The sequence below is a fragment of the Mesoplodon densirostris genome, chromosome 14 (genome assembly GCF_025265405.1).
Source record: "Mesoplodon densirostris isolate mMesDen1 chromosome 14, mMesDen1 primary haplotype, whole genome shotgun sequence".
Taxonomy (NCBI): Eukaryota; Metazoa; Chordata; class Mammalia; order Artiodactyla; family Ziphiidae; genus Mesoplodon; species Mesoplodon densirostris.
In genome coordinates, this window is record NC_082674.1 from 78,594,870 (window position 1) to 78,607,767 (window position 12,898).

Consider the following 12,898-nt stretch of genomic DNA (forward strand, 5'->3'; position numbering starts at 1 on the left):
ATCCAGGATAGGTGGATTGATGAGGTCTGAGACAGCTAAGGATGGGGTCCAGAGAGGGGTATAGACCAAAGTCCAGTGAAAGGTCACTTGGGGACAATAGGGAAGGGAAAGCTTGGGGAATGGAGTTTGTGGTGCACTGGGAAGGATCATGGCAAACTCTCAAAACCAGGAGCCCAGGCTCTCTGATGGACTAGAAGTCAGTTTCTCACTCCTACACAATCCTCACTTCATCACAGTCTATACCAGAACCCCAGGCAGAGGTTCCTGATATGGCAGTCTGTAGGAGAGACACTGGAATTTGGGGCTGGACCAAGACAAGAGGACCCCAGCAATCCAGCTGGACATGACCAGTCCTGAATTTCTGTCGGCTCTTTGAGCTGACACAGACCAAGAGTGGGAGTCATCAGCTTGCCTATCCAGCTTTACAGAGGGACCTTCCACTTCGTCTGCCCCGGCCAGCCCTTGGCACGGCTGCTAGGCTGGCCATATTTCTGCCAAAGAAGCCCCAGTAGCTTGGCCAAGGGAGAGCACAGCATCTCACTCACATGGGCTTGCATGGAAGCCATGCTGCTGTCGACCTATCGGACTGGGGGATCATCTGGTCCTTTGATACTAAAAGTGTGGTCCAGGGACCAGCAACATTAATGTCATTTGGTTGCATGTTTGAAACGCAGTCTTAGGTCCCACCCCAGACCTAGGGAATCAGAATCTGTATTTTAACAAGAGCTGCAGGTGATTTACACGTTTATTAGAGAGTGAGAAGAACTGAGCTAGTGTGTAAGTTCCCAAGACCAGTTGATCACTGAGTCATTCAAGAACCTTCAGCCCAGGGAATAGTACTTCTCAAGAGTCCCCCAGGTGATTCGATGGGCAGGCACATTTTGAAAAGCCAACGACTGTAATCGAACCCTTCATTAAAAAAAAATTAAAACTTACCATATACTACAAAGGAAATTTATTTTCATATAAGGAAAAATGTTGAAATGTTAAAGTAAATAAATAAAAATCACCCATAATCTTGTCAGCCATAGATAAATGCTGTAAAATATCGAACATCTTTGTTTCTATGTATGTGGGCAGATTTAAATGGAATCATAATGCACACATTATTTATAACCTGTGCTTTTCACTTAATGTATTTTGACCATTTTTATATCATAAAATGTTTTTCTATATCGTCTTTAATGTACACATACTTTCTTATTTACCATAATTTTTTTAACCAATCACCTATTATTGGGCAGGTAGATTATTTTCAGCTTCTTGTTATTATAAAAAATGATGCCATGAACATCTTTATTATTAAACATTTGGGCAATTCCTTATTTTCCCATAGAATAAGGGCAACAGATGAAATTACAAAGCACGTCGAATGCTTTAAGACTTTAAGTCCTCCCACCCTCATGCCCTGATTGGCTCTGGATTTCTTTCCATGCTGGATTCTGGAATGGCCTTTCTGAAGGTGGTCATTTCAGGGAAATGCTCTAGGGACGGATGATCCAACTGGAAGGAGTGGAGCCATGTGAAGCTCTGTGGTTTAGGGTCTGTACAGGAACACTGGCTTCAGTTTTTAGATCATTCCTCTTCAAAAACACAAGTCTGTGTATCTCAAGCCTGTGCTGTTTTCCATCTGGAACATAACAGGGGAGTGTGCATGGTCTCTCACAGATCACAGTCTTGGCAAAGCGATCCAGTCCCCAGAATGACACTCCCTAACTGGCTGCAGGTGGGAGATTCCTCTTAGCTGTCCAGAGGAGGCAGGGGGAGGTGGTGACTCTAAGGCCAGGCTGGGAGTGGGACAGGGTTTCAGTCAGGTTCATCCTTAAACTGTGAGGCTAGAGCACACCCCACCCCAGTCTGAGCCCCAGGAAGGGCTCCTGGCTGAACTCTTTGGGAAACCTGTCATCCTGTTTCCCAGAACCGGCGGCACCAGTGCACAGTCAAGCTCACTCCCCTGCCAGATCGACTCGGATGGCCCCAAATGAGGGAGATTCAGAGCTGCCTGGAGCTTGCTGGGCTGAGGAGCCCTTGGTGGATTCTGGTAGGGCTCTTATAGATAAGCACCTAGTGAGAACTTTCTGCCCTGTGGTTGGATGATTTGGCTCCTTGGGATATCTGCTCCCTAGCTCCACCCTCTTCTTTCTCTGACAGCACCCCCCTTTTTTTTAAATTACAGCCATTCTTTTTTTTTTTTTTAATTTCATTGAAATTTTTAACACAACGTTGTGTTAGTTTCAGGTGTACAACAAAGTGATTCTTTTTTAGATTCTTTTCCATTAGAGGTTATTACAAGATATTGAGTACAGTTCCCTGTCCTATACAGTAGGTCCTTGTTGGTTATCCATCTGTTTTATATATATTAGTGTGTATATCTTAATCCCAAACTCCTAATTTATGCCCCTCCTTTCCCCTTTGGTAACCATAAGTTTGTTTTCCATGTTTGTGAGTCTATTTCTGTTTTGTAAATAAGTTCATTTTTAACATTTTTTAAGATTCCACATATAAGTGATATTATATGATATCTGTCTTTCTCTGTCTGGCTTATTTCACTTAGTATAATCTCTGGGTCCATCCATGTTGCTGCAAATGGCATTATTTCATTCTTTTTTATGGCTGAGTAATATTCCATCGTGTATATATGCCACATCTTCCTTATGCATTCATCCTCTGACAGCCCTTTTTTACCTTCCCTCTCAGCAAGGACCAGTCACCCCGATTGCAGGAATGTGCTCCCTCCCCATGGCAAGATACTACATGTAAGTCTTCCTGGAGTCTTCCTTTTCCTAATCAGGGGGTTTGGAGATGACAGAGGAAGAGGAAAGAGAGTTGCATCAGAGGGATGAGTCTCCTTCTCACCCCAGAAATCTCAAGTGCCCCACAATTAAGCTTAATCATCATCATAATCACAAGAGCTTTCTTTCCTGAACTTCTGCAAGATGCCAGCCATTCTACTGCCCTGCCTCCATCCTGAGAAATCTACAAAGGGGCATTACTAAGCCCATTTTATAGATCTGGAAACTGAGGCTCAAAGAGGTTATAAAGTACCTAATGTCACACAGCACCAAGACTCAGACTCCAGGTTCTCTGTGCTGCTCCGGCCTCCATTCTCTAAAAGCTCAGAGATAATTTTGAATCTCAGTGACAGCATCTTTGTATGTTAGCCTCTGTGGCCTCTATTCCCAGTCTGAGCTTCCAACTCTTACCTGCATTTTATCTCACTTGACGTTTGAGTCTTTACTTTTACTTTACCACTTTATTGTCTGTGATTTTTGTTGTAAATTATCTCAAGCTCTTCGAGCAATGAGTTAAGGCATGATAAAAATAAAACAGGATTGACTCCTGGGATGCATTTCCTCAGCTTCTCCATGGGCCCATCCTATCCTAGACATGGTGGGGGGGTCGGTCAGGGCCTCTGGGAAGGTAAAACGTAGCTGGGAAGACAAGACACAAGTGTATGGACCACGCAGATGACAAAACAGATGTCAACTCTCTGGGGTATGTAGCCTGGGTTCTGGTCTCTGAACAGAATATTGCGGGCAGCTAAGTTATCCACAGTTCTTGGTTGTCCAGGTTGGAGGGAGAAGGCCAGCTGGCAAACCCAGGCTCTTTTCAGATCTTCATTTTTATTGTACAGGGGAACCTCCTTTAAACACAGACAGTCATTAGCTAAGGGTATTATAATTAGCTGTTACTGAGAGAGAAGAATCTCCTGGAAGTGTGGTGTTGGCCAGGAGGTTCTGCTCTTGAATATAAGGATGGCTCCCCAGGCCTGAGAGCAGCTGATGACCATGTCTGAAACCAACCAGCCATGGGCTAATAGCATGGGCCTGGCTTTGATGCTGCACAGACTCACCACGGTTCCTTCTCAGCCTCCCTGGCATGCGTTTACCCTCCCAGGCCGATCGTCAGAACCACAGGCAATCCCAGTGCCAACTCCCTGCTGACCACCTGTATTTGGCATCCATAGCCCAGCCCAGCCCAGCCCACCCCTTACACACTCACCGGAGCAGGGTGGCCAGGCTGGCATGTTTACCATCACATCGGACTTTTCTTCCCCCTCATTTGTGGATTTTCTTCTATAAAGAGCCTTTAAAATATCTGAAAAACAAACCACACATTATTGTATACTCAATTAATCCCTTTACTGAAGAGAATAAACATATGAAACATTGGGTGAGCCCAGAAAATCTGGGATAAGTCTCACCCAGAGACATCGGAGACTCGTCAGGAAATTTCTCAGGGGAGGCACGGAAAAGGGCTGGAGCATCAGGAAAACTCTCTACCCTTCAGTGGGAAGACGCAGGCTCCCGTCACCACCCTGAGGGCCTGACAGGGGCCAAGCTTGGTAGAGACAGAGGTGCGGTCTCTGAAAAAGTCACGAGCCCTGGGAGGACTTCCTTCACCTAAGGCTGACCTGGTCTTGACATGCTCTTGGGTGGAGTAGCACCCCTATTTCTCTCCTGAAGAAGGAGAAGGGGCCCTAGTGCTCCATGCTGTCCTTCAGAGTGTGGGGTGGGAGGGTCGTGGGGCTCAGTGGTGCCTGAAGGGGGCGGGCCATCAGCACTGCCTCCTGTTTCAGAATTAAGGATGCAGGTCAGAACGCTCTGTACACGAGAGACTGCCACTTCCTGGTGGGACATCTCGCCGCAGACAACTGCCGTGCAGGAACATCTGGATCCTCGATGCCCTGGGACTCACCCAAGCTCCGTCTACCCCAAGCTCTCCCTTTCCTACTGAAGGGTCAGGACCCCTGTAGGAGTCCCAGCTCACCCTGCAGTGTGCATGTAGGGGTCAGGCCAGCTGTGCCCTGGCCCAGCTCCTTACTGTTCGAGCCTTAGCTTGCTCAAGAGCTTGCAATCTGGGGTCCCCTCATCTCCTGGCTCTTTTCTCCTGCCCCCCACCCCCACCCCAGGGATGATCTGCATTCTCCCCAACAGAGGCCTGGGCCAAACCAGTTTCCCCATCTTCCTAGGGATCCAGGGAGGCAGTCGTTGCCTGGCATGTGTGGAGACAGGGGAGGGGCCTTCCCTGCAGCTGGAGGTGAGAGACCGCACCCTGTTCTGGGGGCCCCTGCACAGCTGGCCTGGCCTCCAGGGTGCTCTGGTATCTCTGTGCTCCTCTGTGGATTCTGGCCAGGTCCGCACATCCCTCCTGTTCAGGTTTCCACCATCTTTCCCTGCACCCAGCACCCAGACCCTTGCCTCCAGAACCTTCAGAGGGCAATTCCCTGGGGAAAGAGCCACCCTCTCAGGTCCCTTGTTGGCCAAGCCCCAGAAGCCTCGAGGGCTGACATGCAATCAGCAGTCTTATCCAGCAGCCGCTGCCTTGCCCTCACAGGAAGTGAGCATCGAGGATCTGTACAAGGGCGGTGACCAGGCCACCTGCTTCACCTTCTTCCAGAGACGCTCGGACCCCGCCTTCAGGCTGGAGGCTGCTGCCTGACCTGGCTGGATTCTCTGTGGCTCGGCTGAGCCCCAAGAGCTCGTACGACTCATCAAGGAGAGTGAGCCCTCAGCCTGCACTGAGCTCTACTTTGAACAGGGTCGGTAGAGCGGCGGGAAGCTGGGTTCCGGCCTGGCGCCCCCAAACCAAGCTCATTCTGCTCAGGGTCTGTGGGAGGCAGAATAATGGCACCCCCCAAAGAGGTCCACATCCTGATCGCCAGAACCTGTGAATATGCTACCTTACATGGCAGAAGGGACTTCGCAAATGGGATTAAGGCTCATCTATCCTGTAGTATCCCAGTGGGCCCAAGGTAATCAAACACCAGGGTCCTCCTATGAGGGAGGCGGGAGGGTGAGAGTCAGAGGGAGACTGGAAGATGCTATACCGCTAACTCTGAAGATGGAGGAAGGGGCTGTGAGCCAAGGAATGCAGGTGGTCCCTAGAAGCTGGAAAAGGGCAGGGAATGGGTTCTCCTGTAGAGCCTCTAGAAGGAGCACAGCCATGCCAACAACTTGACTTGAGCCCAGTGAAAACCGTTTCAGACTTCTGACCTCCAGAACTGTAAAATAATAAATGTATGTTGTTCTAAGCCATTGCCTTTGTGGTGACTTGTTACAGCAGCTGTAGGAAACTAACACAGGGAGTGAGTGGGCCTCTGTGTGCAGTATTCAATGCAAAGGGACTGGATAATTTGGTGAGTCCTTCTTGGAAGCCTGGCCATGGCTTCTCCTCTGGTCCCTCTGCTCCAGAGCTTCTAGAAACAACCGAGAAACTCCAGGCAGAACCCAGCTCTCCTCCTCTGTCCATGGACAGTGTCTTGGGCTGCTTACAATTTCAGTTTTAGTTCAGGTCACGATTTTTCTATCAGATGCTTCACAGTGAATCAGTCATCCAACCGACTGACCGGTACCATTAGTTGCCTGCTAGTGTTGATGTGTGAGGACCAAGGAGGGACAGTGGCGGAAAGGCAGTGAGCTTGGACTGGACGTACTGAGTTTAAGGTTACTGTGGAACTGATGAGTTGAGTTGACTGTTTACAGCTGGGAATATAGGGCTGGACCTCAACTGAGAGTTTGTAGTTAAAACTGACACTCATCCTCAGACCCCCAAATCCCTCTCCATTTCGTAGAGGATCCATAGTCAAACAAGCTAGAGCAGAGAGCCCGTGGTATCAGGGCTCAGAGGGGTGGACTGCTGGTTCTCTTCCTCTTGTACAACCACTCAGCATCTGTCCAACATGTACTGTGGGCCAGGACATTTAAGAACAGTGTATCTTCATCCTCACAGTGACCCTGCAAGGCAAGTATTCTTACCTGCATTTGACAGGTAAAGAGACTAGACTAAAAGAAGTGACATACTTAACTTGCTGAAGGTCACATAGTCTGTACATGTACATCTGGTCCATTTGACACCAATATCGTTCCACAAATTTTTATTCCACTCTTATTCTAGGAGCAACAAAACTAAGCTTCCTTGGAGCTGATAATTGAATGGAAGAAACACTAAACAAGCAAATTCACAAACAAGAAAACAAACAAGGGCAATTTACATGAGAGAGTGTGAGGGTGAGGGCGGTAGGTATTCAATGGTAACATTAGAGAGGGTGGTCGGGGGAGGTGACCCTGACTTTTTGGAGGAGGTGACATTTGAGCTGAGGCTGAAGGGCAGGAGGGAGTGGGACTAGGAAGTGATGCAGGAGAGAAATTGCAAATGCACAGCCCTGAGACAGAAGGGGCTTAGCGTGTCTGAATAGCAGTGGAAGGCTGGGGGGGCTGGACCCTGGAGAGAGTTAGGAGGTGGGCAAGAGAAACAGGGGCTGGATCATGGGGGCGTCTTGAAGGCAAATAAAGGTTTCTATTTATTTTTAAGTGAAAAATGATGCTATGGGAAGATTTTAAGCAGAGGAGAGACATACTGAGCTTTATGACTCTGATAAATTTAGATTCTTTCCCTGCCTCTCCATGGCCTTCATGTGTCCCATTATTTTATCACCTGGCGATGACATCGTAACTATGCATTTATGTGCCGGGACTACTCTGTGCTTTTTCAGGGGGTGTAGTTCAATTTTGGGTCCCCATTGCCCAGGGCAGCTGCCGGTACATTGAAGGTGATGAGTAAGTGCAAAGTCTTGAACAAATGAATGGATGATCACCTGGTTCTTGTTAGACATTAAGGATACAGTGTGAGGACATCTATGGCAGCAAGGTAGACAGACGCCACTGTAGCATGGAGGTGCAGCTGGTGGAGAGGGCTGGACGGGCCTTCACAAAGGAAAGGGCATTTAACCTGGGCCTCAAAGAAAAAGCAGTTTCAGGGCAGAGAATGTGTGGATGGGCATTTCTAAGCAGAGGGAGCAACTAAGGAAGGTGTGATGTAGGAGAGTTCCCAGCACACCTGGGGCGTGATGAGTCATCCACGTGCAGGGACCCGAGGCTTGTGGCTGAGGGGTTGCTAAAAATTAAGATGGGAAGATATGTGGGGCCTGACTGTAGATGCCTGGTGAAGGAGTGAAGGAGGAAGCCTGGAGGAATCATCCAAGTATTTCAAGTAGGACCCAGATTTTAAGCCTGGGCCCCTGAGGTCAGCACTGGACCAATCCACCTGCTTCTAGGGTTTCTGCTCATCTCAGCTTCCTCTTTGCCCTACCTCTCACCCCACCTGCCTTCTGTTTGGCTCTGCCCTGGGATCAGCTTTGAGGCTGTGGTTCCATGGGTGGCCTGGCTTCATCTTTCCACATCCGCTTATCTATCTCCTTCAAGGGTGGGAACTCAACTTGACCCAGCTTGGAGCAGGCCCAGGAGTGGGAGGAGACCTGGGTATGCCTGGGTGGGTGGCAGGCACATTTCATAAGAGAAGGGCCAGCAAAGATGAGTTGAACATGTTCTGTATTTAAGTAAAAACACATTTGGAGCTTTAATATATGTCAATTCTATATGAATGCTTTGGAGAGGAAGAGGATACAAGAGATTTAGAAGACACGGCCCCTACCCTTTAAAGACATGTGGTGTGGGTGGGGACACCAGACATTATGAACAAAAGCCAACATCTATTGACTGCTTCTTATGGAAGGACTAGTAAACACTCCAAACATTACTCAGGGAGCCTTGTGTTGAAATTCTGCAGGGCTCAGATAGAAATAATGATGGGATGTTGCTATTATAATTATCATTAATAATAATGATGATATCAGCTTCTGACACACACCCCTCCCAAGTCTTATCCCTGAAATTCTTCCTCCTTCCTTGTGACCATGCCAAAGGCTTCATTCCACAACCAGTCCATCAGAGCTGTTATTATGTAAATTCCTGGGAAAGGCACACTTTAGGTCATGTCCACTATTTACATCTCAGAGTGAACTGAACTGGCAGGTCCTGAGCCAGAAACTAGTAAACAAGTGAGTAGAACACAGTGTGGTAACCTCTCCTCAGGCAGCACCAGGGAGCTGGACTACTGAGTGGTCCCATCCCAGGGGGTCGGAAAGGATTTAGAGGAGGTGATGTAGGCATGGGGGCCAGCCAGGTGAGGGGCAGGGGGAGGTGTGGGGCAGGCAAAGGAGACAACCATATACAGGCTTGAAGGAAGTCCTGAGTGTAGCTGTGTGTGTTAGTGTGTACGTGTATGCCTGTGCACATACGTGTGTGCACATGTGTGTATGGTGTGCATGTATGCATGCATGAACCTGTGTCTGCATGTGTGTGTTTGTGTGTTGACAAAAAGCCCCAGATATAGGCAGTGACTGATGCATAGAGGAACTTGTCTTTATTCTGAGAAGATCTGAAGCAACTTTATACAAAAGGGTGATGTGGTCAGGGTCTCCTGCAACCTGTGTGTCCTAAGTCACATGGATTGAAAATCTATCACACTTCCTTTGTGACCCAAATTTTCATCTTATGATTCCAAGCCCACACTATAGCCCCTATATTACTATAGTCTCCACAAACAAGTGTTAAAAACATCACACACAGGAAGCAACCTAAATGTCCATCAACAGAGGAATGGATAAAGAAGATGTGGTACATAGATACAGTGGAATATTACTCAGCCATAAAAAGAACAAAATAATGCCATTTGCAGCACCATGGATGGACCTAGAGATTGTCATACTGAGTGAAGTAAGTCAGACACATGTCACATATTATATGATATCGCTTATATGTGGAATCTTAAAAAATAAAGGGTAGGGCTTCCCTTGTGGCGCAGTGGTTGAGAGTCCGCCTGCCGATGCAGGGGACGTGGGTTCATGCCCCAGTCTGGGAAGATCCCACATGCCATTGAGCGGCTGGGCCCATGAGCCATGGCCGCTGAGCCTGTGCGTCCGGAGCCTGTGCTCCGCAACGGGAGAGGCCCCAACAGTGAGAGGCCCACATACCGCCAAAAAATAAAATAAAATAAAATAAAAATAAAAAATAAAGGGTAGAAATGAACTTACTTACAAAGCAGAAGTAGAGTCACGGATGTAGAAAACAAACTTATGGTTACCAGGGGATAAGGGGGAGGGAGGGATAAATTGGGAGATTGGGACTGACATAGACACACAACTGTATATAAAATAGATAACTAATAAGAACCTGCTGTATAGCACAGGGAATGCTACTCAATACTCTGTAATGGTCTATATGGGAAAAGAATCTAAAAAAAAAAAGAGTGGATAAAGGCATATGTATAACTGATTCACTTTGCTGTACACCTGAAACTAACACAACGTTGTAAATCAACTGTACTCCAATAAAAATTTTAAAAAACACAACAACAAACATCACACACAGAACTACACAGGCTACACAACACATGGAAGTTCTGGGGAAGTCTAAACCCAGATTTAGGGAGGGAAATAGTAAAAGAAAAGAAGAACACTCTAATGGAAACCAAAATTTCCTGGATACCATTGGGCCCACTCACCTGTGCCCAGTCAAATCAAGTTATTGGCACCAGGCTGTGGACAAGGAAAGTGCAGCATTTACTGCAGGGCACCAAGCAAGGAGTACAGGTGGCTAATGCTCAAAAGGCCCGAACTCCCAATGGCTTTCAGGGAAAGGTTTTTAAAGACAGGGTGAGGGAGAGGGTTACAGGGTACGTGATCAGCTCGTGGACATTCTTCTGATTGGTTGGTGGTGAGGTAATTGGGAGTCGGCATCATCAACCTTCTGGTTTCAACCAGTCTGGGGTCTACATGCTTGTGGGCAGCATACAGTTAATTTCTTCCACCTGGTGGGGGTTTCGGTATCTGCAAAACAGCTCAAAGGACATGACTCAGAATATTATCTATAGCCCTTGAGGAGAAACTAAATGTCCTTAACTTCATTTAACGGCTAAACTATTATTATTTTGTCTTGCTCGACTGTTTTCCTTTGTTTCTGCATTTTCTCACTTCTCTGATTAAATTTATTCTTTGGAACTTGAGGAAAACCTAGGAAGCTAAAGTATTCCTAACAAACAAGAGGCAAGCAGAGTATACTGGCGGGGAGTGGGGGGAGTCTGTCTAGGGAAGTCCCCACAGGGTCCTGCTCAGTTACACCATTCTACTACAATTTGCACCCATTTCATAAATGATCATGACAGAAGTGAACATGACAAGCATAGACAGAAAAGTTAATGTCTTAGAAGCACTAGCATTTGAGTTATTTGACTACATTTCCGGTTGGGTTTTACATTTGTGTAATTAAAAGGGTTTGCTAGTGATTCAACCAAAACCAAAAATCTATCTATGCCCAAAGTAAATTCCAATCTTGGCCCCCTCAATAGGCATAGACTCTGAGCAATCCAGGATCTACATCCCATGGGCCCATTTCTGAGGCTGGGAGCCTGCAGTGGGGCTTCTGGGCTGTAGGTGGCGACAAAGATCAATTTCCCTGCACTGCCTTTTGGGTCTGGCGCTGTGTGAGCAATTAAATTAATCCCTCCGGTATTTGGTATCCACTGTGTGTCTGTCCCTCTCCCTGTGACAGAGACACTGCAGTGAATCATCCTCTCCTACACTCATCCCTTCTGACTCCCTTGGGATACCCTTGCCCAGACTCTGGTCATAGAATTAGAGTGACAGAGGAGGCTGGCAGTCTGGAGTTTCAGCACAGGCTCTTTTATACTGGACTGTTCCCTGCAGACGTTTTCTGAGGGCCCATCACTCATAGAACCCGAGATGTGCAAAATAGCACAGTCACGTGAGTCTGTCTGCTCTGAAGACTACAGACTTGGGTACCTCCAAGATAAGTATTTTCCAGACTGGTTCCAGGAAACACTATTCCAATGAATGTTCACGGGTTTATGGGGAAAATGGATTATTGTGACAGTTAATTTATGTGTCAGCTTGGCTGAATTAAGGGATGCCTGGAGAGTCGGTTAAACATTATTTCTGGGTGTATCTGTGAGAGCGTTTCTAGAAGAGATTAAGTTTTGAATCTGTAGGATGAGTAAAGGAGATGGCTCTCACCAGTGTGGGTGGGCATCATGCAATCCACTGAGGCTAAGGATCGAACAAAAATGCCAAGGAAGGGTGAGTTTGCGCCTTCTTTTCTTGAGCTGGGATGTTCATCTTCCCCCGCCCTTGAACACTGGAGCTCCTGATTCTAGGGCCTTTGGAGTCCATGATTTGTACCAGCAGTGCTTTCTGCCACCACAGTCCCCTTGGTTCTCAGGCCTTTGGACTCAAATTAAATTATACCACAAGCTTTCCTGGTCCTCCAGCAGATTGACTGTGGGGCTTCTTGGCTTCCATAACTGTGTGAGGAGACATATATATATATACATATATACATACACCCCCCCACCCCCCCACACACACATATATATCTGGAGAGCCCTAATACAGTTATCTCTGATCTATTCTCCTATATGCTTCTCCTCGTTTACTCTGCTTCAGCCACATCAAACTCCTCACTGTTTTCCAGAGACAAATGCTCCAGGCCTGATGCCACCCCAGGGCCTTTGCACTAGCCTTCTGTCTGGAAGTCTCACTTCCTCAATGAAGGCTCCTCTGATCACTTCATTTCTTACTGCAACATGGACCCCTCTCTGAATCTCAGCTCTCCTGAGTCCCCTATTGTACTACCACATTCTAACACAACGACGATTTATTATTTATTTATTATTCAGTTGACAAAAAATTAATCAGTAGTCAATCTAAAAAGGAAATGGAAAATTTTACTTGAGCCCACCTGAGGATTATAACCCAACAGACGGTCTTTCAGAAAGCTCTGAGGACTGTTCCAACCATCAGAGGTCACAGCACAGTGATACACATTTTTGAGATAAAGGGTTACACGTCACTGACAGTTTACACAATCCAGATCTGCACGTACAAAGCGAGTAGTGGGTCATCATGACTCCTTACGAGATTAAGAAGGAATGTTATCTCCTAAGGAGGTCAGGTTAATGCAGATGCACAATGCACACTAAAGGGGAGGGAGGAGGCCTAAACGGGCAGAGGAAAGTGTTATGTTAAAATTTTTCTTGTCTT

The 12,898-nt window shown here is 47.0% G+C and overlaps 1 protein-coding gene across 1 annotated transcript; it reads left to right on the top strand.

The window, feature by feature from the left end:
* The first annotated feature begins 2,724 nt into the window (after positions 1 to 2,724).
* IL1F10 (interleukin 1 family member 10) lies at positions 2,725 to 5,550 on the top strand. The gene is given in 4 exon segments (XM_060117661.1): positions 2,725 to 2,756; positions 4,580 to 4,669; positions 4,917 to 5,040; positions 5,338 to 5,550. Coding segments are annotated over 4 exon segments (459 nt in total).
* Positions 5,551 to 12,898: the final 7,348 nt, after the last annotated feature.